This window comes from Pleurodeles waltl, chromosome 3_1, assembly GCF_031143425.1.
Source record: "Pleurodeles waltl isolate 20211129_DDA chromosome 3_1, aPleWal1.hap1.20221129, whole genome shotgun sequence".
Lineage (NCBI taxonomy): Eukaryota > Metazoa > Chordata > Amphibia > Caudata > Salamandridae > Pleurodeles > Pleurodeles waltl.
In genome coordinates, this window is record NC_090440.1 from 292,068,817 (window position 1) to 292,095,258 (window position 26,442).

The following is a 26,442-nucleotide window of genomic DNA, read 5'->3' on the forward strand; positions in this document are numbered from 1 at the left end:
TGAATAATAGTAGGTATAGTGCATTAATTACTGACACTATTTATTTTGAGATGTGTTAAACTAACTTGTATTGACAATTGCACTGATGTGACCGAGTCTTGCATAAAGAGTGCTGAGCTGCCTTGGTAATTGTAATGTATAAAGTTTATGTTGTTACTTTTTTCTTTCACAACTTGTGAATGTGCATGTCTGCACTTTTGTTAAGTTACCAAGAACGTTGTCCTCCCCACGATACTGTGGTTCCTGGGGTAGAGATCTCCCACCAGCTTTTTTCCTTTGTGTATCCCTCTCTATATGATCTTATTGCTTCAACTGCTCCCGTAAGACGTTGTGGCCCATAATCGATTGTGGAACTATGCTGACCACATTGAATCCCCCATGAATCTTCCATATGTCTTTAAAATATAACCATGTTATTGCCCTCCCGTACACTATAATCCATTATCAGCCAGTATATCCCCTGTACCTACCTTCATTCTGTAAGACATTACTGTATGTATCATTCTTCCTCTGCCTCCAGTTCATCTCTTGCCAGGTGCATTATTTTGACAGCTTGTCTTTTCTGTCCCCTGCACACGTCTGTCCCTGGCCTTCTTTCTGTTATTTTCCATTTCTCAATGAGCTTTTATTCTTTCCTGATACAGTCCATAATTCTTACTACACTCTTTATCACTTCTTTCTTTACCCTGGTATCTATCATCTAGCCTCAGCTTCTTCTCCATTGTTCCTTTCCAGGCCCTATACCTTCTATGTCATTGACAGGAATGTTATGCCTCTGTTTCACTTACTTGGCTCCATTCTCACCTCTTTCTGTGGTCCGTCAGGTCCTCTCTTACCACTCCCTCGAACCTGTAGCAACCGCTTTCTTTTTCTTGCTTAATACTGCCAACGCCTAAAAAAAGCACCATACATGCCTTTCTGTCCGCTTCTGTGTCCCTTCCTTCGCATGTATATATCCATAGAAGCCTGTATTAAAATCTTTCTTGGTAGCCCTCAAGCCTGTCTGCACTGTTAAAACTAGAACTGTCCCTGCCACTTGTATCACCCTTCCATCGATATTGGTATATTCTCTACCACGCCATCATCTTATGGCATAATGGCTAACTGATCAACAGCACCTGTTAATTTGCTCTATTACTCAGCTTCTCTATTTCAGGTCCTCCATTTCCATGTGACTCCATTAGTCTCAACAAGGTACACCCCCTTCAACTTGTTTATTCCTCTGTATTGTGTTTAGCAATTTGGAATGAATTCACAAAAGACTTCTGTTTGTAATTGAGAGTGAGATCAGAGAATAGTGTCAAGTGGTTCCCATGTATGAGAAAGGGAGGTTCTTGCCATTCCACTGATGCAGTAGCCACTGATAAATATGTAAGTGTTCAAAGTTAGAATTTAAATCTTAAAAATACTAACCCATGGTCGTTTCATCTCGCAGGTCAATAACTAAGCTATCACCATGTCTGATGGGGATTACGACTACTTAATTAAATTCTTGGCACTTGGAGATTCAGGAGTCGGAAAGACAAGTTTTCTCTTCCAGTACACGGATGGAAAGTTTAACTCCAAATTCATCACAACAGTGGGCATCGACTTTAGGGAAAAGAGAGTGGTAAGTCTGCTTATCTCTACCAGATTTATTCAAGTAGGATTAAAAAAGCTTACTGAAATTTGAAGCCAAAAACCCTGGCACATTATCTTGGAATATTCATATAAAAAAGAGTCAGCCCGCTGGAGAACTGTCCAATGGAATAAAAGGCAGGTCTGGCCTAAGCTTAAAGTAACAAAGAGAAGTGTCCTACAGATGTCTTTGCAACAAAATGTAAAACGTTGAGGAATTGTAGTTTTAAGAACTCTGGTGTGATACTTTCAGACATGATTAGTATGTGCCAAACGTGCACATGCAGCACTGGACCATGCACCCCTAACTCATTTGACACATCTGGCTTGTTTATAAATATTATTAGGTTAGTTGTAACATTAAGGTAAACTGTCCAGAACTGACGGTGTTGAGGAGCAGCAGCATGTGGTGGCCAGGAGTTAGATCAATGATCTAGTCTTATCGGAACGCTGCTGAGGGCCTGCATTTGCCTATATATTGTCCCTTGCAAATGACATGTGGGTCAATGTAGACAACTGTCTGGCTGTCATTGTTTACATTCTGTTGGGAGCTTGTACTTGTCAGTTATTGTTGCAATACTGCAGTACACGGCTTACGCCCATTGGAATTGATAGCACTTCCCGTTGTCTGATTGGATACAATGAAGTACATGGCATTTTGAGACTTACATGAGCCTTTATGAATTACAAACTCTCATTGATAAATTACCAATTCACTTTGGACCAGTATAATGCCAGCCTCTTACAGGTTCACAGTTTAAAACCTTTTGGGTACCTAACCAAGGATTCAACCAGCTCTTACACTAGAGGATAGCTTAGTGCTGGGATGTGCCCTAGAGTGTGATCATTTTCAATACTGCTTACAGCTCATCACACTGACTCCGCTTTTAGATGTGTTTGAAGTAATGCATTTTTAGGTCTCGCCTACTAGACCGCACATGCACGGTCTGTTGCCAGATGCTTACTGTGGGCTTAGACCCCGCCAATTACTTAACATTGGTTTGCTTTATTGTCACTCTCATTTGCTTGCTTCTTATGTGTTAGGTAGTGTGGCTTTCTTTCCATTTTTGTATATTTGTCCCTCACCTGGAACATTGATGCACTACTGTTTCCTTCTGTTGCTCACTTTTTCAGCCATTACTTTTTCTTCTTGCTAAAGCACTCTATGAGATTGGATGTGTTTTCCATCAATCTCTGTCATGCACTTCTCCTCTTCCCTCTGCACTGATCTGTCTCAGCTGTGCGCTTCTCCCTCACCCTTTCTGTAATGCACTTTCCCTCGTGTGCTTCCCCCACCTGGGTTGGTTTCTCACTTATGTACTTCTACACCCTCCCATCTCCAAATGCTCACTCTCACTTATTTGCTTTCCTGCCACACTCCCCGTTGTTCTACCTTTTGTCTGTTCCCCCAGCGCCCTCAGTGTTGATTTCCCCACCCTCCATGTTGCTTCTGTACCCTCTTATTGCTTCACCCCCCCACATGTGTTGCCCCTCCCATCTGCTTTCTGAAAAAAAAGGTTTTGTGTGTTTTTTTTATTTTCATTTTCAGATGAGAGTTGGAGCAGTAAATAATTAAAAAAAACTGTCTTTTAGAAATGGCCCTTTCTGTAGGGTAATCCCCAGACTTTTTGCCTTCCTCCTTCTGTTTTTCTGACTCATTTTGCCGTTTTTTAGGATTTTGGGCACTTTACCACTGCTGACCAGTGCTAAAAAGCAGGTGCCTGTGCTCTAAAACAGGGTAACATTGGCTTTTCTCCAATTGGCATATTTAATTTACTTGTAAGTCCCTAGTAAAGTGCACTATATGTGCCCAGGGCCTGTAAATTAAATGCTACTAGTGGGCCTGCAGCACTGATTGTGCCACCCACATAAGTAGCTTTTTAAACATGTCATAAGCCTGCCACTGCAGAATCTGGGTGTGCAGTTTTAAACTGCCATTTCGACCTGGCAAGTGTACCCACTTCCCTGGCCCAAACCTTTCTTTTTATTACATGTAAGTCACCCCTAAGGTAGGCCCTAATTAGTCTCAAGGGTAGGCTGCAGTGTATTTAAAAAGTTGGACATGTACATTTAAGTTTAACATGTCTGAATAGTGAAAAAATGTTACATTCGTTTTTCGCTATTGCAAGGCCTATCTCTCCCAACGAATAGCATTGGGATTACCTTACAACATGTTTTAAGTGTAATTCCCAAATGGGAAAAGATAGAAATATGGAGTTTGGTGTCCCTGGATTTGTAATGTCAAATCGCAACTTATGGTGAAATCTGATTTTTAAATTGCAAGTCTGAAAATGCCACTTTTAATGAGATCCTATTTTCTCACTTTAACCAATCTTTGCCTCTGCCTGTTTCTGAATACACGGTAGATGACAGCTGGGCTTTGTACATTCCCTCCAGACAGTCACACAATGGAAGCTTAGGTGTGACTTAATGGGACTTTATGGACCATTAATTGGCTTGTTGGGGGGAGGGGAAGAGTTCAGCACTGCCTCTTTTAAACCTGAATATGGCTGCATAACCCCCTATACAGTGTTTGGAGCCAGGGAGGCCAGGAGAGGGACCTTCAGAGTACAGCAGAAATATTGACGCATCAGGTCCTCGCATTGACGAATTGCTCCAGGAAAGGCACTGTTCAGCAGACCCTGTGTGGGTTCTGTAGCCAGTCTACCCTCCATTGCAGTTTTCCTTGATTTGGAATTTACACTGGTCCCTTGCGATCTCAAGTAACCTTTTTACTTCTATAGACTTCTAAGCACTGTTTTCACGTTTAGGCCCTCATTACAACTCTGGTGGACGTAAAGGTACTGCCAACAGGCTGGCAGTACCTTTCCCCAAAATATGACATTGGCGGTTTGGCACAGTCTCCAGCCAGGCGGCCGTCACTGTCCCACCCATGGGATTTTGGCCCACCTACCACCATTGTTTTTGTGGCTTCCTTACCGCCACGAAAACCATGGCGGTAAGCGCTATCAGTGCCAGGGAATTCCTTCCCTGACACTGATAGGGGTCTCCCCCCTCCCCAGAGTCCTCCCCCTCTGCCTCCCAACCCCCCCCCCACAACATACACACACATTCACGCACCAACATACACACACTCATACCCACATTCACCAACGCATGCATACATACATTCACACACACACACTGACATACATACAAACACACGTGCATTCACACAACACAACATACACGCGCTCACACCAATTCATGCACACACGCATTCCGCACGCCACACACCTGCATGCACGCACACACTCATACACCCACACACCCCCACACACACACACACACACACACACACATACATACAGCACCCCCCACCCCCACCGGAGCACCCGACTTACGTGCTTGCAGGGGGGTCCTCCGGCAGGAGACTGGACGCGGCGCTGCTGCCAGCAGCAACGTCTGCCAGCAGAACACCGCCAGGCTGTATCATGGCTCTTGACACGGTCTGCGGCAGTCGACTGGCATGCCGCTGCTGCTGGCACCATGACTGTAGACAGAATTCCGCCATTCTTCTGGCGGAATTCCGGCTACGGTCATAATATGGCAGACAGTAGGTAGCCGCGGCGATGGTATTTTGGCGGCCATCGCCGCGGCGGTAAGCAGTCATTACCGCCATTGACATAATGAGGGCCTTAATCTTTAAAAATTAATATCTCGAATTCGACTGATTGGATGATTGTCTTTTTGGTCTTGTTTTTTACTCAGAGAAATATTCTTCAATTTCCTCAACTGGTGTTGATTCTTTTTGTGGTGTCTTTCACTATGTTACTGTAATTAGGTGTTGCACAAATGCCTTACACATTGTCTCTTAAGTTAAGCCTGACTGCTGTGTGCCTACCTACTAGGGGATAAGCACAGGTTAATGTACGGAGTGTAGCGGACTTACTTGGACAGGGTGCATTCCCCGGCCAACTAGATACCCAATTATAACACTGTCCATGTCATTGTGTGGGCTTGTGCCTGTGTGGTTTATGCGCCTCCAAAATGACACAATAGACTTTTTAAATAAAAAATTGAGCCATGTGGCATATGATAAGGAATACTGTACAGCATGCCCAAAAACCCCTGAGAAAGCCAATAAGTCCTAAAGGCTCAAACTATTGTGTTTGTCTATGTTGTATATATTTACACATAGTAAACTAAGCTGATGCTCTTTGCAGAGGCCCGATTGTCTGGCTGTAAATCATCTGTCAACAAACATATGCGTGCATCTGAAAACCATTGGATGTGTTTTCTAGGCAACCTTGGCACATTAATTTTTTTTTTATTCCATCTGACATACTTTGACGTTTGTATAGCGCATGTGTCCTTGCTCCACTAAATGATATTTAAAAATGTTTTTATTCAATTTCTAAAGATTTAACTCTTTTATGTTGTGGTGTAGGTTTGACGAAGTGATGGACGTCCTTGATTTTCACTTGCATCCTAGTCTGTCTTTTATAGCCTTTCGTTTCTGTGTGTGTGTGGGAGGGGTGTCTGTGTGAGTGGAGGGTAATGGAGAGGCTTGATCCGTATGCTCACTGCGGATGATACATTCACTTGTCTAATAATGAGGATATCAGCATTATAGAGTGGAAAAATAAAGAATGAGTCAGATGTTTTTGTTTCTTCACCGATCTCATTGAAAGCCTGAGGGCAGTTTTTATGGAATACAGATTTGCTCCTGGACAACTAGATAAAGCTCCTGCCTTTCCTTATCTACTGAAATTAGAGACGGAGACTCTGCTCTGTAGCATCAGGGATTAGATAAAGGTAACATGGCATGAACAGGCTTTTGGATTTCTATTAATATTACAGTTTCTAACCACCTAGAGAGTATATAGTTATCTACACTGCTTAGCCCACTGAACACAGATACTTTCCACGGAGTCCTACCAGAGATGTCTTGCTATTAAAGCTGAACTGGAGACTCTTAAATTGAAAACAAGGCTCCTCACTTGTGAATGGTCAAGTCATTCACAGAGTTATATATTTTTAGTTCCTGGGTTTGCTAACACCGTATTTATAGCATCTGCTAGGGTTGAAGCAGGAGTGTGGATTTCCCGACAAAAACACAAGATTTGTTGACATTTAAGTTACATGTGGGTTTCACAAATCCTGTTGTAAAGCACTGTCGTATCGGATTCCATGCTTCGCTTGAATGCAAACCCTCCACCTTTCCAAAGCTTCATTTTGCCCTTCAAGTTGCCAGCACACAATTTAAACTATGTTCCGAACTAAGATGCAGCTCGACATGGAATATACAGGCTAATGACATCAGTGAATGAGCTTAAAAGAGCTTAAGTCTGAGTCACGAAGACAAACAAAACGATCAGTGGTGACACCATAGCAAAACAAAATCGGTTTCATTCCAGTGAATGAATGGCCTTACCGATGACCCATTTGGTTTTAATTTAAATGATTTCTTAAGGCGCCAAGTCTTAGGTAAGAGAGGCAAAACGAAGGTAACATTCAGTACTGTGGCAGGCTTGGCACCAAAGACCAGACTCTCATAAGAGTTAATGGTGGTATCTGGAGTATGAAATAATTAGTAAAAATCTGCAAATAGTCCACGTTTCAGACAGCATGTAGCATTAGAAGACCTTATTTGACTTTAGGGACTTTTAGGTAGCCTGGGATTTGGGTTGTGGGAGATGTTGGCAAAAATTCTGTTTTTACATGTGTGCTACAGTCTCTAGCTCAAGTAGGTAATGCATCATGTCATTTCTGTAATCATCCCTGTATATAGAGTTTCAAGGTTACATTTCGGCCATTTAACTCATCTTTGATCATTTCATTTATTTATTTTAATTCTTACCAAAAGGCTAGCCGCAGAGTGCTTTAGAAGAGGAGATAATGGTACATAATCAATGAAATAATGAGCTTGGTAATATTTGACAAACATCAGTTTGTAACCTTGAAAAGATTAGTGCTATGAAATTTAACTCTCGCAAAAATTGCACAAAATTATACCACACTTAATCGTGGTTCTTCTTGTATTTCGCTTTAATATATTAGCAGGGCATTCGTGATAAATTTCACGGGATAAGAGGTCAGTGTGTGTTTGGAGACAGAGCTTGATTTTGATAATCTGTTTGTGAGGCACAAAATTTAATTGAAAACGAAGTTTTTGGGTTCAGCGTTTTGATTGGCATATATTTTCTTGAGATATTTATATGATAGATTTATTTGCTGTTTTCATTGCCTGGGTGCATTTGTGTTGCTATGCACCAAATTGAATGTTTTTACGTATGAGCTTTCCCTTGATTATACTCGTTTTTCATTACTATGATTTGACTGGCTTGGTCCATGCTACATACATTTAATAAAAATATTGTTAAAAAATTCAAGGCAAATTAAATAAATATATATGTGAGGTGTATGTATATCCTAAATAAAAATATATTTATTATATATAATATCCTAAATTAGTGTGCATGAGTATATTACCTAGTGGCAGTCAACCCTAGGTAGTTATAGTTAGGACCTAGTTTCCATAGAAAAAGCATTTTTTGTTTTGCTAATAACTTTGGTGCTGTTTGATGAATCTTCATAAAACTTTCCCAAAAAATGTGACGTGGTCTGGAAAGTTTCAGGGTGATCTGTCAAGCGGGGGCCGATATAAGGGGGTGGGAGGCCCAAAATGCCTTTTCCCCATGCATTTTTCCATAGCAATTTTAAACGGGAATAGCGCCCGAACCACTGGATGGAATAAAATGCAATTTGGCAGAAAGATAGCTCTTAGTCCACAAAGCACCTTTTTTGTTATTTGGTGTGAATCTATTCAGTAGTTTTTGAGAAGTTAAAGAAAAACCTAATTTGTGTGTATAGGCACGCAATGGCTCTGGGACATCGCCTGATCTCGTGCTGAGATCTGATTGGCTGCCAACACTTCAACAAGGTTGAAAAAGATAAAAAATGAGGTCAGGGTAGGGACATCCTGACCCTTAACGCTGGTGCTGGGGGACACAGAGGGACCTTCTCCCGGGCAAAAAAACATATTTTAAAAACTTTGGCGCAAATTCATGATGGGGTCACAAATCCGTGGCAAAATAGTCCCCAACCATTTTGACTAGGTGGACATGGCTGGGCCGCTGGGTTTCCCAGGGCTGAGATTGCCCACCCATAAAAATAATATATTCATTCCAGGCCCTGGGGGATGGGGTCCCAGGGGCCGAAATCGGGCAGGAGAGGGGGGTCCCATGTGGTACCCCCAAAATGTTTTTAGGAGAACTGGTGATGGGGTCCCTGGAGCCAAGATCGGCCTGTGGAGGAGGGTGCCACATGGCCTCCCCACCCCCCCAAAAATAAATGTATTAAGAGCAGGCCCCGGGGATGGTGTCCTCGGGGCCAAAATTAGCTGAGGGAGGTGGGGCCACGTGAACATGTGGCCAACTCCCACTGTGCATGGCCAAAGACAATGACAGCGTGGGTTTGGGTGGTTATGGAGGTTGGCCGCAGGGACTGACTGCAGGCAAGGCCCTGTGGCCAACCCCACCCTGCATTACCTTTATCCGTGCGCAAGGTTGGATGGTTAAAGGGCATTGGCTGCAGGGCCTGTCGGCAGGCCAGCAATGAATGGCAGTGGTTGGATTAAAGTATAGTAATTAAAATTGGTTTACGTTACAAAAAGATAGAAATTTACTGAAAAAGCCAAAGATTACAGGGACGTTATTGTAAGGAAATAAATGTAATAAAACATAGAAATTCACTTAAAAAATCAAGGTCAGAGGGATGTTGTAGTTGGGCTTACATTTTAACCATATAAACCCATAGAAATTCACCTGTTATAGTTAGTTATCTCAAGAAACTATAACTCGTGCCCTAAGGTAACTATAACTCGCTCCCTCGCCATGCAATGCTAATAACCCCACAAATTACAGCACTCATGACATCTTTTATAACATAATTGATAATATCAGTGTAACATTCGCAGTAACATTTTTGATGAAAAAACTTTGCATGGCGGAGGTGCGAGTTATACGTACCGTATGGCACGAGTTATAGTTACTTGAGATAACTCCTAACTGTAACAGGTGAATTTCTATGGGTTTGTACAGTTAATATGTGACCCTAACTAAAATGTCCCTGTAACCTTTGTTTTTTTAAAGTGTAATGTGTGTATATATACATATATATATATATGTTCGATGGCATGTGTAGCTGCAGATACACATGCTGTGCATAACCCGCCATCTAATGTTGGGCTCGGAGTGTTACGAGTTGTTTTTCTTTGAAGAAGTCTTTTCGAGTCACGAGATCGAGGGACTCCTCCCATTTCGGCTCCATTGCGCATGGGCGTCGACTCCATCTTAGATTGTTTTCTTTCCGCCATCGGGTTCGGACGTGTTCCTCTTCGCTCCGTGTTTCGGTTCGGAAAGTTAGTTAAATCTTGGAAAATTTGACGGTATTGTTTGCGTTCGGTATCGGGTTAGTTAACGCAGATCGACACCGAATTAAAGAAGAGCTCCGGTAGCCCTTCGGGGCTTCTACCACCCGGCGGGGCCTGGTCGGCCCGACCGCGTGCGTCTTAAAGGCTCATGGAACGGACCCCATTCCGGTTCTGCCCCGAATGCCATAACAAGTATTCATACACAGATCAACATCTGGTCTGTAATTTGTGTTTGTCCCCCGAACACAAAGAGGATACTTGCGAGACCCGTCGGGCATTTCGGTCGAAGAAAACGCTACGGGACCGGAGAGCATGAAGGTTTCAAATGGCGTCGGCGCCGTCAGGACACCACGACGTCGAGGAAGAAGAGACTTTCTCCATTGCTGACTCTGACTCAGACGAGCCCGAAACAGAGCAGACGCTGAAAACCGTGAGTAAACCAGCCCCGGCCAAAACTCACACCAAAATCATGAAGGCCCAGGAGACGCCACCGCCGACAGGCCATGGCTTAACCCGTAAAATCGGTGACCATCCATCGGCACCGAAAAAGGGCACACACGTGTCGAAGTCATCCTACTCCGGTCGAGATACCGGCACAGAACATACTAGACACCGAGAGCCTGGTTCCGACCAAACTCGACATCGAGATACCGGCACTGAGATAAGTCTGCACCGAGAGATCGGAACACCGAAACCGAAAAACGTGGCTTCGGAGCCGAAAAAGACTGTAAAAAAAGTTTCGGTACCGAAACATCCAGCTTCGGAGCCGAAAACAAGCTCCTACTCCGAAGAACAAGGCCTTTCAGCACAACTGCAAGGCCATATATTTGGACAAGAGCTAGAAGCAGGGGAGCCAGATTATACACAAAGAAGGCTCCATATTCAAAAGGATACACTCTCCCTCCTATAAGGATGAAAAGGAAACTTGCTTTCCAAGACAAAGAAAAACAACCACAAGCAAAAGTGGCAAAAGCAGTAACTCCACCTCACTCTTCGCCACAACCATCACCACACCACTCACCGCAACTGTCACCAATTGCAACACCCCCTATGATGCAATCTCCAACGCACACAGGGATGAGCCAGGATGACCCAGATGCATGGGATCTCTATGATGCGCCTGTATCAGACAATAGTCCAGACTGCTACCTAGCAATACCACCACCACCTGAAGACAGTACTGCCTACACGCAGGTGGTGTCCAGAGCAGCGGCTTTTCACAATGTGGCACTGCACGCTGAACCCATTGAGGATGACTTTTTATTTAATACTTTGTTGTCGACACACAGTCAGTACCAAAGTCTCTCAATGTTACCAGGGATGTTGAAACACGCGAAACAAGTATTTCAAGAACCTGTCAAAGGCAGAGCCATCACACCTAGGGTGGAGAAAAAGTACAAGCTTCCCCCTACAGACCCCGTGTACATCACACAACAACTGACACCTGACTCAGTAGTAGTGGGCGCAGCACGTAAAAGGGCTAACTCACACACCTCTGGAGATGCACCACCACCCGACAAAGAAAGTCAAAAGTTTGATGCAGCGGGAAAGAGCGTTGCAGCACTAGAGGCCAATAAATGGCGCATTGCCAATTCCCAAGCTTTATTGTCAAGATATGACAGAGCTCATTGGGATGAAGCACTTTATAGAACATCTTCCTAAGGAGTTCCACAAGCGTGCACAACAAGTGGTGGAAGAGGGCCAAAGTATCTCGAACAACCAGATACGATCAGCAATGGATGCAGCGGACACAGCTACAAGAACTGTGAATACAGCGGTCACTATTCGGAGACACACATGGCTACGCACCTCCGGGTTTAAGCCAGAGATCCAACAGGCTGTGCTTAATATGCCTTTTAATGGACAGCAGTTGTTAGGGCCGGAGGTGGACACAGCTATAGAGAAGCTGAAGAAGGACACTGATACGGCCAAGGCCATGGGCGCGCTCTACTCCCCACAGAGCAGAGGCACATTTAGAAAGACACAATTTAGAGGGGGGTTTCGGGCCCAAAGTACAGGACCCTCAACCTCACAAACCAGACCCACATACCAGGGCCAGTATCAAAGAGGAGGCGTTTGGGGACAATACAGAGGCGGACAGTTCCCTAAAACTAGGGGAAAGTTCCAAAGACCCCTCAAACTAAACAGTGACTTCAGTGTCACAAATCCATAACACCAGTGGGGGGAAGACTCACAGATTATTACCAGAATTGGGAGGAAATAACAACAGACTTGTGGGTCCTAGCCATTATCCAACATGGTTATTGCATAGAATTCCTACAATTACCACCAAATGTGCCTCCTAGAACATACAACATGTCCAAACAGCACTTAGATCTATTACAAATAGAAGTCCAAGCGTTGTTACAAAAAGACGCAAAAGAACTAGTACCCAACCATCAGAAAGGAACAGGTGTTTATTCCCTGTATTTTCTAATACCCAAAAAGGACAAAACTCTGAGACCCATCTTAGATCTCAGAACACTAAATCTTTACATCAAATCAGATCACTTTCACATGGTGACACTTCAAGATGTAATCCCCTTGCTCAAACAACAAGACTACATGTCAACTTTAGATCTCAAGGATGCGTACTTCCATATACCCATACATCCTTCACACAGGAAATACTTAAGGTTTGTAATCCAATTAGTACATTACCGGTTCAAAGTGTTACCATTCGGGATAACAACAGCACCAAGGGTATTTACAAAATGCCTTGCAGTAGTAGCTGCACATATCAGAAGACAGCACATACACGTATTCCTGTATCTAGACGATTGGTTAATCAAAACCAACACTCAAGAACAGTGTCTTCAACACACAAAATACGTCTTAGAAACCCTTCACAAACTGGGTTTCTCACTAAACTACCAAAAATCACACCTACAGCCGTGTCATATACAACAATACTCAGAAGCAACAATCAACACAAAAAAAGGGATTGCCACTCCAAGTCCACAAAGGGTACAAGCATTCCAAAATGTAATACAAAGCATGCACCCAAACCAGAAGTATCAGGTAAAATTAGTGATGAAACTGCTAGGCATGATGTCCTCATGCATAGCCATTGTCCCAAACGCAAGATTACACATGCGGCCCTTACAACAGTGCCTAGCAACACAATGGACACAAGCACAGGGTCAACTTCAAGATCTAGTGTTGATAGACCGCCAAACACACACCTCGCTACAATGGTGGAATCATGTAAATTTAAATCCAGGGCGGCCTTTCCAGGACCCAGTGCCTCAATACGTGATCACAACAGATGCTTCCATGGTAGGGTGGGGAGCACACACCAACCAACACAGCATCCAGGGACAATGGGACACTCGGCAGAAACAACTTCATATAAATCAGCTAGAACTACTAGCAGTGTTTCTAGCATTGAAAGCATTTCAACCGCTAATAGCCCACATACACATTTTTGTCAAAACAGACAACATGACAACAATGTATTACTTAAACAAACAGGGAGGCACACACTCATCACAACTGTGTCTCTTAGCACAGAAGATTTGGCATTGGGCGAATCACAATCACATTCGCCTAATAGCGCAATACATCCCAGGAATTCAAAACCAGTTGGCCGACAATCTCAGTCGAGATCACCAACAAATCCACGAATGGGAGATTCATCCCCAGATACTACAAACCTACTTCCAAAACTGGGGAACACTGCAAATAGACCTATTCGCAACAAAAGAAAACACAAAATGCCAAAACTTCGCATCCAAGTACCCACAGCCTCACTCCAAGGGCAATGCGTTATGGATGAGTTGGTCAGGGATATTTGCTTACGCTTTTCCCCCCTCTCCCACTCCTTCCGTATCTAGTAAACAAATTGAGTCAAAACAAACTGAAACTAATACTAATAGCACCAAATTGGGCACGACAACCTTGGTACACAACACTACTAGACCTGTCAGTAGTGCCTCATATCAAACTACCTAACAGACCAGATCTGTTAACTCAACACAAACAGCAGATCAGACACCAAATCCAGCATCGCTCAATCTAGCGATCTGGCTTCTGAAGTCTTGAATTCGGACACCTAGACCTTACACAAGAATGTATGGAGGTCATCAAACAGGTTAGAAAACCTACTACAAGACATTGCTACTCAAATAAATGGAAACAATATGTTTATTACTGTCATAATAATCAAATTCAACCATTACACGCGTCCGCTAAAGACATTGTAAGCTACTTACTACACTTACAAAAATCTAAGTTAGCTTTTTCATCCATTAAAATACATCTCACAGCAATTTCTGCTTATCTGCAAATTACACATTCAACTTCACTATTCAGAATCCCAGTCATAAAAGCATTTATGGAGGGTCTAAAAAGGATCATTCCACCCAGAACACCACCAGTTCCTTCGTGGAACCTCAATATTGTATTAACGCGACTCATGGGTCCACCATTCGAACCCATGCACTCTTGTGAAATGCAATACTTAACTTGGAAAGTAGCCTTCCTAATAGCTATCACATCTCTCAGAAGAATAAGTGAAATACAAGCCTTTACCATACAGGAACCCTTTATACAAATACACAAACATAAAGTGGTTCTACGCACAAATCCCAAATTTATGCCAGAAGTTATATCACCGTTCCACTTAAACCAAACTGTGGAACTCCCAGTGTGTTTTCCACAACCAGAGTCTGTAGCTGAAAGAGCATTACATACATTAGACATAAAAAGAGCTCTAATGTACTACATTGATAGAACCAAACAGTTTCGCAAAACAAAACAATTGTTTGTAGCTTACCAAAAACCTCATACAGGAAATCCAATATCCAAACAAGGCATTGCCAGATGGATAGTTAAATGTATTCAAACCTGTTATGTTGAAGCTAAGAGAGAACTGCCCATTACACCAAAGGCACACTCCACTAGAAAGAAAGGCGCCACAATGGCCTTTCTAGGAAATATACCAATGACAGAAATCTGTAAGGCAGCCACATGGTCTACGCCTCATACATTCACTAAACATTACTGCATGGATGTGATAACAACACAACAAGCCACAGTAGGACAAGCAGTACTAAGAACATTATTTCAAACAACTTCAACTCCTACAGGCTAAACCACCGCTTTTGGGGAGATAACTGCTTACTAGTCTATGCACAGCATGTGTATCTGCAGCTACACATGCCATCGAACGGAAAATGTCACTTACCCAGTGTACATCTGTTCGTGGCATGAGACGCTGCAGATTCACATGCGCCCTCCCACCTCCCCGGGAGCCTGTAGCCGTTATAAGTTGATTAAAATTAAACTTGTACATTTGTAAATTTGTAAATATAACACTTTTAGTCACATTATGTACATACATACTTACTCCATTGCATGGGCACTATTACTATATACACAACTCCTACCTCACCCTCTGCGGGGAAAACAATCTAAGATGGAGTTGACGCCCATGCGCAATGGAGCCGAAATGGGAGGAGTCCCTCGATCTTGTGACTCGAAAAGACTTCTTAGAAGAAAAACAACTCGTAACACTCCGAGCCCAACACTAGATGGCGGGATATGCACAGCATGTGAATCTGCAGCGTCTCATGCCACGAACAGATGTACACTGGGTAAGTGACATTTTCCATATATATGTGTGTGGAAAATCAATACTGTGTACTGCCTGCGGGCTGCAAAAGCTTCAGTGGTGCCGGCTTAAAGTGCTACGCCGAGCACTGTTAAAAATCCAGAACACTCCACTCCCACCTAAAGAAGACTCTGCACTCTCCGGAAGGTTTATGTAGTGCTGTGGCCAAGGATCCGTCAACGCATTTCGGCGCTTTGCGTGCCTTTCTCATGACGCCAACCATTACTAAAGTGAAGATACATATACAAAACAACTTGTGCTGGTGCTGCCAGTAAAACGAACATAGAACATAGTACTTTATGGGCGCAAAATCGCCATCTTGAAAGACATGTACAGTAACCCTCAACAGAGAATATCCGTCTCTGTAGAGTACACACAAATTCAAACAGATCATACAAAAACTGATACATCACCTATTGCGAATCTCACAATATATCACTTGACGTACATTTTTGAATAGCTGTCTCCCCTCATATAATTGACCTCCGCATTAAGCCAATGAGCACAATTGTACCTGTGTTCAATCATCACACTGTTATAAAAATAAAAAATTAAATTAAAAATAATAATAATCAGGTTGCACAATTATTAGCTAAGAATGAGATGCATCCAAAAAACTAACAACCCGTACATTACCTCATGACAATTGTCTAATTATATTGACCAGCTTAAATATATGCCATTTTTACTGTCTTGCCCTTATTGTTCATACAATCAAGCCTAAGCGGGCTGAAAATAGAAACTCTGCAACACATGACTTGTAAAAATTAATACAAATACAATTCCTAACTTACCTTAAAAGTAATTTGTGCTCATAACAGTGCCTGGTGTGGTATTCTTTGCTGAAATTTTCTCCCCTTTATTATTTTTCCCAATGCTGGTGTCCTCCTACATTGTCCCTGAAACATATATACCCAAAAAAAAAGTTTAAAACCAATACAAATCACCTAACAGCTGCTAAGGGAGTTAGCGAAAAACATGTAACTCCTCATCAGTATTCAACTCAAACGGTTCCTTGCTATCCATGTTCAAAATATATTTTAACTACAATCTCCTTAACTCCCTTTCCCTGTCACCTCCTCTCACTTTCTTCGGTACATAATCTATGGCACTATAAAAAAGTAATGGAGTTCAAAATATAGCCTGGGTAGGATGACCATATACTCCCTTCCCCTGAAAAAAACTTGGTGGGCCCCAGGAAAGGGGTCCCGAGGGCAGAAATTGTCCGGGGGGGGCTGTATGCCCCCCCCCCCAGGTTGGCTGCCTTTGATGGGTTGGCTGTATGTGGGGGGTTGGATGCAGGACCTGGCTGCAGACCAGGCCCTGCGGTCAACCACCCACGGTGCACAGCCAATTAGTGCGTGGTGGCGGTTGGCTTAGCGTATGGTAGTTAAATATTACTGTACGTTAAAAAACCTAGAAATTCACAAAAAAAATGAAGGTTACAGGGATGTTCTAGTTACTAAATAGAATTTAAAAAATCTTTAAAATTCTCTAAAAACCCCCAATGGTTAGAGGGATGTTATAGTTAAGTTCAGATTTTACATGCACAAAACCACAGAAATTCAGCAGTTATAATTATAGTTATCTCAAGTAACTGTAACTGGTGCCCTGAGGTAACTATAACTCCTGCCCTTGCCATGCACTGCTAATTACCCCACATATTACATCTATCACAACAACTTGTTTGAAATCATTAATAATATCACCAGAGCATGTGCAGTAAAAATATTGATGGGAAAGCTGTGCATGGCTGGGGCGCAAGTTCTAGTTACCTTAGGGCACGAGTTATAGTTGCCTGAGATAAATATGACTGTAACTGCTGAATTTCTATGGTTTTATGTTTGTAAAATCTGAACCTAACTATAACAGTCCTGTAGCTTATGATATTTTTTGTGAATACAGGGAGTGCAGAATTATTAGGCAAGTTGTATTTTTGAGGATTAATTTTATTATTGAACAACAACCATGTTCTCAATGAACCCAAAAAACTCATTAATATCAAAGCTGAATATTTTTGGAAGTAGTTTTTAGTTTGTTTTTAGTTTTAGCTATGTTAGGGGGATATCTGTGTGTGCAGGTGACTATTACTGTGCATAATTATTAGGCAACTTAACAAAAAAAAATATATACCCATTTCAATTATTTATTATTACCAGTGAAACCAATATAACATCTCAACATTCACAAATATACATTTCTGACACTCAAAAGCCTGCCATCCATGGATTCTGTCAGTGTTTTGATCTGTTCACCATCAACATTGCGTGCAGCAGCAACCACAGCCTCCCAGACACTGTTCAGAGAGGTGTACTGTTTTCCCTCCTTGTAAATCTCACATTTGATGATGGACCACAGGTTCTCAATGGGGTTCAGATCAGGTGAACAGGAAGGCCATGTCATTAGATTTCCTTCTTTTATACCCTTTCTTGCCAGCCACGCTGTGGAGTACTTGGACGCGTGTGATGGAGCATTGCCCTGCATGAAAATCATGTTTTTCTTGAAGGATGCAGACTTCTTCCTGTACCACTGCTTGAAGAAGGTGTCTTCCAGGAACTGGCAGTAGGACTGGGAGTTGAGCTTGACTCCATCCTCAACCCGAAAAGGCCCCACAAGCTCATCTTTGATGATACCAGCCCAAACCAGTACTCCACCTCCACCTTGCTGGCGTCTGAGTCGGACTGGAGCTCTCTGCCCTTTACCAATCCAGCCACGGGCCCATCCATCTGGCCCATCAAGACTCACTCTCATTTTATCAGTCCATAAAACCTTAGAAAAATCAGTCTTGAGATATTTCTTGGCCCAGTCTTGACGTTTCAGCTTGTGTGTCTTGTTCAGTGATGGTCGTCTTTCAGCCTTTCTTACCTTGGCCATGTCTCTGAGTATTGCACACCTTGTGCTTTTGGGCACTCCAGTGATGTTGCAGCTCTGAAACATGGCCAAACTGGTGGCAAGTGGCATCGTGGCAGCTGCACGCTTGACTTTTCTCAGTTCATGGGCAGTTATTTTGCGCCTTGGTTTTTCCACACGCTTCTTGCGACCCTGTTGACTATTTTGAATGAAACGCTTGATTGTTCGATGATCACGCTTCAGAAGCTTTGCAATTTTAAGAGTGCTGCATCCCTCTGCAAGATATCTCACTATTCGTGACTTTTCTGAGCCTGTCAAGTCCTTCTTTTGACCCATTTTGCCAAAGGAAAGGAAGTTGCCTAATAATTATGCACACCTGATATAGGGTGTTGATGTCATTAGACCACACCCCTTCTCATTACAGAGATGCACATCACCTAATATGCTTAATTGGTAGTAGGCTTTCGAGCCTATACAGCTTGGAGTAAGACAACATGCATAAAGAGGATGATGTGGTCAAAATACTCATTTGCCTAATAATTCTGCACTCCCTGTATGTATGTAACCCAGTGGAGGCACACTGAGTAGTTATATTTAGGCCAGCTGTTCCATATGTAAAGCATTTTTTGTGTTGTTAATAACTTTGGCACCATTTGACAAAATCTCTACAAAAACCTTTCAGAACGGTGCTATATTTTGACTAGTTTGTGCATGGAAAGTTTTGTGGTGAAATGGCAAGTGGGGGCTAAGTAAAAAAGGGGGGCCCAAAATGCAAAATCTCCATTGACTTTTTTAAGGTGGACTGCAGCAGAAACTGCTAAATGGAATTGCACCACATTTGGCAGGAAGCTAGATCTTCGTCCCTAGATTGTGCTTGATGTGGTGTGATGTAAATTCGTTCAGTAGTTTATGAGAAAGTAATGGGTCTTGCATTTATTTGACTTTGAGCTATTAACGTTGTAAGTTCCTAACTGGACTTTTCTTGCCACATAAATTGAAAATGAAAAGTAAAACAGTTGACATAAGCAAGTCAGTTCAAAGCACCACAGCCACCATGACTGTGAGCACAAGAGTTATTGGCTCCCTGCGTGAATGTGTCGAAAGGATCACGGCTGGAATGAAAGGCAAACTGAAACCGGAGGAGGGGCCATCACACACAGTAGCAGGAGGAAGTGTGATGTAGTATGATGGCCAACAAAAATGTTCACTTAGTGAAATCGCCTGGGATGGAACTCAGCACACAAAGGAGGAGCACTTCACAAAATGCACCAATGAAAATAAAGCATTTAAAACAAGCACACCAAAGAATGAATAGCAGGAGTGGGTGTGGTTGGAGCCCACAGAGAGATTACAACAGGCCAGAGCGCTTGCGCGCTCGACCCTAATATTTGTATATCTGAATTGTTGGGTGCGCAAGAGGCTTGATGCGCGAGAGGCTTGAGGGACTTTCGCAGGAGTGCCAGTTTAAAATAAGAGCACTCTGACTGGCCCAGGGAGCTTTTTTCACCCTTTGGCCAATTTGTCCCCGTGGGAGTTCTCTGATTGGCTGCCAGCAACATTAGAAAAATGTTGCTGGCAGCCATTGCAGGGCTCCGGGACTTAGCCTCCTCTCCTGACCATGTAAAAAAAAACAAATATAAGGGGGAGGGGAGCCCAGCGGGACCCCTCACCCCTGGGGCCAAAAAGAAAGAAACTGGGAAAAATTGCCCGAAACCTTGAGCCTCCCACATGATCATTAAAAAAATAAATGTCGGTCACCTCCCTCTTCCAAACCGTTGCAGCTCCCGGGGAGCCCACACCTAGTGCTGAAATTACTCAAAATAGGGAGGAGGGAATGTGGCTCCCCTCCCTGAGCCTCTAAAGACCCTGGGGAGGCCAACCCCTTAGGTTCCCAACCTAATTAAGAGGAAGGGGGGCCTGGGCCTCCCTCCTTGAGCCATTATTGGCCCCGGGGACCCCTTTCCCTAAGGCCGGCTCACTTGCTTTATGCCAGGGAAACCATCCCTAGGACGTAGCGGTTTTCCTGCCTGCACAGGAACGGAAACCTGTGTCTAGTCCTGCATGGCAGGAGCATTTTTTAATCTCCCATCAAGCGGGATCAAATTAATTCTGCTCCCAGGAGGCAGAGGCTTTGAAAATGCTCCCACCAGCTGGGAGAAGAATTTTGATATGTTTCTCTACGTGCTCTACGCTGCATGCAGGGAGCCAGTTGGGGGCATAGTGGCCTTGGGGCTCTCCCCAGTGAATGTATGGTGGGTTCCCTGGGTGGGCACCAGGGTACCCACCTTTAACGATGTGAGCCAGGGGCCGGAAAGGCTCTGCGAAGGGGCCTCTCTCCCCTTTAATTTTTCGTAGTGGCTTTGGAGGATGAGGTCCTCAAGACCTAACAAGGCTTGGGAGTGGGGTGGCCACATGGTCGCCTCCCCATTCATTAAAAAAATATATATATAGACATGGGGGATAAATGTCCTCGGGATCTAACAAGTTTCAGGGGCGGTCGCATGTCCCCCTTTCCTCTTTATTTTAAGTAGTGGCCCTGGGGGATGGGGTCCCAAGGGCCTAGGAAGGCTCAGGGAGAAACCACCTCCCTCCTCTTTCATAAAAAAGGACCCTGATAGATGGAGTCCCTTTAATAAAGGCTCTGGGAGGCTGGCCATGTGGCCATATCCCATTAATAAAAAAAAAAGAAAATAAAAAAAGGCCATGGGGGTCTTGATGACATAATGGGGCTTGGGGAGGGAGGCCACACTCCTTTAATACAGATAAGGCCCTGGTGATGGGGTGCACAGGGCCTAAAGGGACTCAGGAGGGGGCTGCATGGCCCTCTCCCCTTTTTTGTAACTTTTAACCCCGGAGGTGGGCTCCACAGGGGCCTGGGGAGGGTGGCCCCATGGCCCCCTGCCTTTTTAAAAATAATAAAAAGGCCCTGGGGGATGGTGCCCACAGGGCCTAATAAGGCATGGAGATGTCATGTGAGATATCATCAGTGACGTCATAAATGTTGTCAATGGGTGATATAATATGTGAGGTCATAAGCAGTACATTTCAGAGGCACAAGTTATAGTTAGCTCTGAAAACTATAACTGGCAATTTTTCTGTTCTTACTGACATTCTCCTAACTATAACACAGCTTGTCAAATCAGGTTTCAACTTGTCAAATCAGGTTACAACTTGTCAAATCAGGTTTAAAAGTCTTTTCCAGTTAATTTTCAACAGTCTCTTTTCTTTACACTTTCTCAATTTGAGTTTTTTCAATAATTCAGCTCATTGACTCTCTTCAGGTGCCAAAATATTCACCTGTAATGTCGAGATCAAAACAAAAATTCAAAAACTGTTCTTGCCATTCGATGACCGTTACAAATGCCCACTCAGGACTGGGGTATCTTCGGTTTCCAATACTTTTTCTTTTCAGCTTTCGATCTCCACTTAATTCACCATTGTTAGAAATTGGGTCTTTTGGTTGGCAGTCAGGTTACCCCCCGTCCAAGCAAGGACCCTCATGCTAGTCAGGGTAAGTCGCACACAATCCAAATTATACTGTGCCCACCCCTGGTAGCTTGGCACTGAGCAGTCAGGCTTAACTTAGAAGGCAATGTGTAAATATGTGTGCAATAGATCATGCAATAACACAGTATAACACCACAAACATATACCACACAGTGTTTAGAAAAATATATAATATTTATCTGGTTAAATGTAGGTCAAAACGATTAAGATTTGATAGGTACACTTTGAGTTACCACTGTAGAAAATGATAATAGAAGTCTTTAGTCTTTAAAAAGCAACAAATGTCTCTTGCAAGCACAAAGTACCTGGTTTGCATTTGAATTCTCCGCAAGGGACCGCAGAGGAGGAGATGCATGGAAAACGGGGAAGTGTGTGTCGATTTTTCCGGTACACACAGACGATACGTCATTGAGTTTTCACGCAGGGAAGGCTATGCGTTGATTTCCGGCGCGCTGACCTGGATCCTCTTCAGGTTGCGGTGTTTTCAGACGCCCTGGGGACGATGCGTTAAAATCCTGGGTGTGCAGGACAAAGTCACAGGAGCTGCGTCGATCCGTTGGATGATGCGTGGAAATTTCTGCCGCATGGCAGGCGCTTGCGTAGATTTCTCTCAGGAAGTCAGGCTGCGTTGTTCCGGCTCAGCTTTGCGTCGATTCTGTGGGCTGTGCACTGAATTTTCGCCGCACAAAGAGTTCTTTTGCAGGATGAAGTATTTTTGGTCCTGAGACTTCAAGGAACAGGAGGCAAGGTCTATCCAAGCCCTTGGAGAGCACTTCTCAGCAGGGCCAGAGGGCAGCAAGGCAGCAGGGCAGCAGTCCTTTGCAGAAAAGCAGGTGAGTCCTCTGAGAAGCCAGGCAGTTCCTCTTGGGAGGTTGCAGGTTCTGGTTCAGGGATTCTTCTCCAGTGGTATCTTGTCGAGAAGTGTCTGAGTTGGTAGGGTCAGAGACCCTGCTTAAATACCCAACTGTGCCTTTGAAGTGGGGGAGACTTCAAAGAGTGGCTTAGAAGAGCACAAGGTCCACTTTCAGTTCCATCCTGTCTGCCAGGGTTCCAGTAGGGGGTGTGGCAGTCCTTTGTGTGAGGGCAGGCTACTGTCCTTTGACATGTATATGTCAAGCCCTCCACCCTCCCAGCCCAGGAAGACCCATTCGGTATGCAGATGTGTGCAAGTGTGACCGAGCATCCTGTGTTTGGGGTTTGTCTGAGTGGAATGCACAAGGGAGCTGTCAACTAACCCAGCCAAACGTGGATTGTAAGGCACAGAAGGATTTAAGTGCAGAGAAATGCTCACTTTCTAAAAGTGGCATTTCTAAAATAGTAACATTAAATATGACTTCTATGGGCAGTACTTTTGCTCCCAGTTTAGCCTGCTTGTACATGTACGATTTTGAAAAGCGATACATACTGCCCACATCTTATCCTTTTTGTGATAATATCAAACTATGGCGTCGCTATATTGACAATATTTTGATTGTATGGCAAGGCCCAACAGAGGATGTGGACTCCTTTACCATGTGGATCAATAAACTTGATCCCTTTTTGAATTTTTCCTCCTCTGACTCTCTAACTCACATTTATTTTTTGGATCTGATGATCAGTATTGAGGGGGGCTAATTAAAAACGTGCACTAATTACAAGACAACAGATCGTAACAGTTTCCTACTATATGAGGGTCATCATCCGAAAGCATTACGTGACAACTTGCCTTATGGACAGTTTTTGTGATTGTCGCAACTGCAGCAGTGCTCAGTCCTTTGAGACCCAAGCCACTGATCTTCTGTCTAAATTACATTTTTTTTTGTTAAATATTTTTATTAACATTTGCCATTTACAGGTTGTATTCTTTAATAAATGTACATTTTCAAATATTATTTTGTACTTAAACATCATTATTGTTTTTTCTGTTTAAAGTCATCTTGCATTAGATGTCTTGCAAGTTTTTTTACGTGCTTTATTATCACTTACTCTCTTGTATTTGACATCTTACTCTGTGTTCGGTTTAGTAAAGTGAAGTCACTGATTGGTCCTTACTTTTATCCTGCCGGCTTAACCTGAACTTAAACATGAACTTAAACTCTATGGTGCCATTATTCCCAGTTGTCTTTTTATGTGGATGTGGTTTTGGAGCATTGTCCTATTCCATCTTACCCTTAACTAGTTCTTACCCCTTCTATTGGTATGTTTGATCGTTTGCTATCCTCCCGGTGTCCCCTAGTTCCTCTCATCACCTCCTTATTACTAATGGGCAGCCCATTACTTCTTGTGGTTTCTATACTGTTTTCGCTCTCTCCCCCTGATGTGACGGCTCAACTAGTATGTATTTCTCTACTATGTCTCAATATACTGGCTAGTTGCTAATCTGAGTCTCCTGTGTCACTGCCTTCTCCCATTACTTCTCTTCTCCAATTTGACAATATCTCTTCCCAGGCCGGAACTATCAGTGTTTGGCGCAACCCTCTTGCTTCCTCGCTCTTCAGGACCTGTAATTCCGCCTTTGTCCACTTCTCTACGTCCCGCCTCCACTCGGCTACTACTGGGCCCTTAGTGGATTTCCATCCTACCGCTATTAGTCGCCTATATAGTGCTAGTGCAGTATCTATGTAACGCTCCTGTACCTTCCCAATTGTGAGTCCTTGTTTCAGGCCTACCAAGCATATTGTCGGAGTTTGTGGTATTGGGCATCCCATCAACTTCTCCAGATCACTCATCACCATCCCCCATCTAATTTGGATCTCTGGGCATTGCCAGGCCAAATGGTCCAGGTCGGCACTCGCCACACCACATCTGGGGCATTCCGCTGGAGGGCCTCCATATATACGGGTTAAGCGCTGTGGAGTGAGGTATGTCCTATGAATGTAGTTATACTGGTTATATCTCAAACGGGTATTTCTCAACACTTTCTTTGGGTATGTCAGTATTTTCTTCCACTCTGTCTGTTAGCTCTTTTCAGAGTGTTCTTTCCCATTTATCTCTTAGTGGTCTCAATTGGTCTAGTGTGTCTCCAATTTGTGTTTTGTATAGTTTGGTGATTGGGTGGGCATCTGTCCCCATTGTCAGTAGTTGATGTAACACGCAGTGCGTGGCAGGTTCTGCGTTGATCGTTTCCCAGTGTTCCTGTACAATATGGGTTAGTCTTTGGTGCACCAGAAACTGACCTCTGGGAACCCCTTTTTTCTCTACTATCTCGGTGAATGGGCTCAGTACCCCCTCCTCGCATAGGTCTCCTATCGTCTCTACTCCCGCCCTCGTCCAGGGCCCTAGGTCTGTGTCCATCCACTTCCCATCGGTCGTTTCTGCCTTCAGTGGTAATGCCGGGGAGTAGGGTTTACCTATTCCTACCCTCTTTGAACATCTCTTCTAGCACATCAATGCCACTTTCGTCAATATGCTTTTTTTCTTGTGACTTCAACTTTCGTCCTACCATTTCTGACATGATCTCTTCCGTGCTTAATTCTCTCTTCCCCGTGTGTCTGTCTAGCGTGCCCTCCCCTGCAATCCATCTGGCCGACCACTGTAATTGACAAGCTAAATAATATAGCTCAAAGTCAGGAACTCCTAGTCCCCCCTCAATAGTTGGTCTGCATAACGTTGATAGTGCCGTACAACACTGACCTCCGTCCCAGACTAGTTCTCTGAGTAGTGAATTTAGTTAGCTAAACCATGACGCTGGGATCAGTATTGGTAGATTAGTGAAATAATAAAGGAGACGAGGTAACATGACCATTTTGGTTAGTGCTATTCTGGCCATTATAGAAAGTTTCAGAGTTCTCCAGAACCCAATGGATGCTCTTAGGGAGCCAAGCGCCCTGCCAAGGTTACCCTCCCGCAGGTCCCCCTGGTCATGATACACCTGGATGCCTAAGTACCTAAATGTGTCAGGAGCCCATACCACTGTCTCCGGAAATGCTGATGGCTGGGCGCAACCCCTTGTAATCGGAAAAACATATGTTTTGCTTCTATTAAGTTTTAGTCCTGATAGTTCAGCAAACCGGTCCAAAGCCAGTAAGACCCATTGAAGTCCAGTGTCCCTGTCATTAAGGTAAATTAGGATATCATCGGCATATAGTGAGATGTTGTGTTCGCTCCCTCCCCATCTCACCCCTCTGTCCTTACCCTCCATAGGGAAATAGGCGGCTAGAGGTTCAATAGCTAGGGCAAACAGTAGTGGCAACAATGGGCACCCTTGCCTGGTGCCCCTCTAAATGGTGTAGGGGGTTGAGATAACTTTCCCTGTCTTGACTCTCGCTTGTGGGGCTGTGTAGAGCAGGTCTACCCATTTTACCCATTTGTCTCCCATGCCCATCTTTAGCATTACTACTCTCAGGTAATCCCATCGGACCGAATCAAAGGCTTTCTCGAAATCTATGGCCAGTAACATCCCTTTAGGTGGCTTCGCTGTTACTGGCATCTGTAAAATGGCAAAGAGTCGTCGGAGGTTGAGTGATGTATTGCGGTTCGGTACAAACCATTTTGATCC

At 43.7% G+C, this 26,442-nt stretch overlaps 1 protein-coding gene across 8 annotated transcripts in view; it reads left to right on the plus strand.

The window, feature by feature from the left end:
• Positions 1-26,442, plus strand: part of RAB27A (RAB27A, member RAS oncogene family) — a 520,171-nt gene that overhangs the window by 416,094 nt on the left and 77,635 nt on the right. For all 8 annotated transcript variants that reach the window (XM_069222438.1, XM_069222439.1, XM_069222440.1 and 5 more), the window contains one exon: positions 1,436-1,609. In XM_069222438.1, coding sequence (XP_069078539.1) covers positions 1,457-1,609 — 153 coding nt within the window. In that variant the 5' untranslated portion in view covers positions 1,436-1,456. The remainder of the gene's footprint in view (positions 1-1,435; positions 1,610-26,442) is intronic.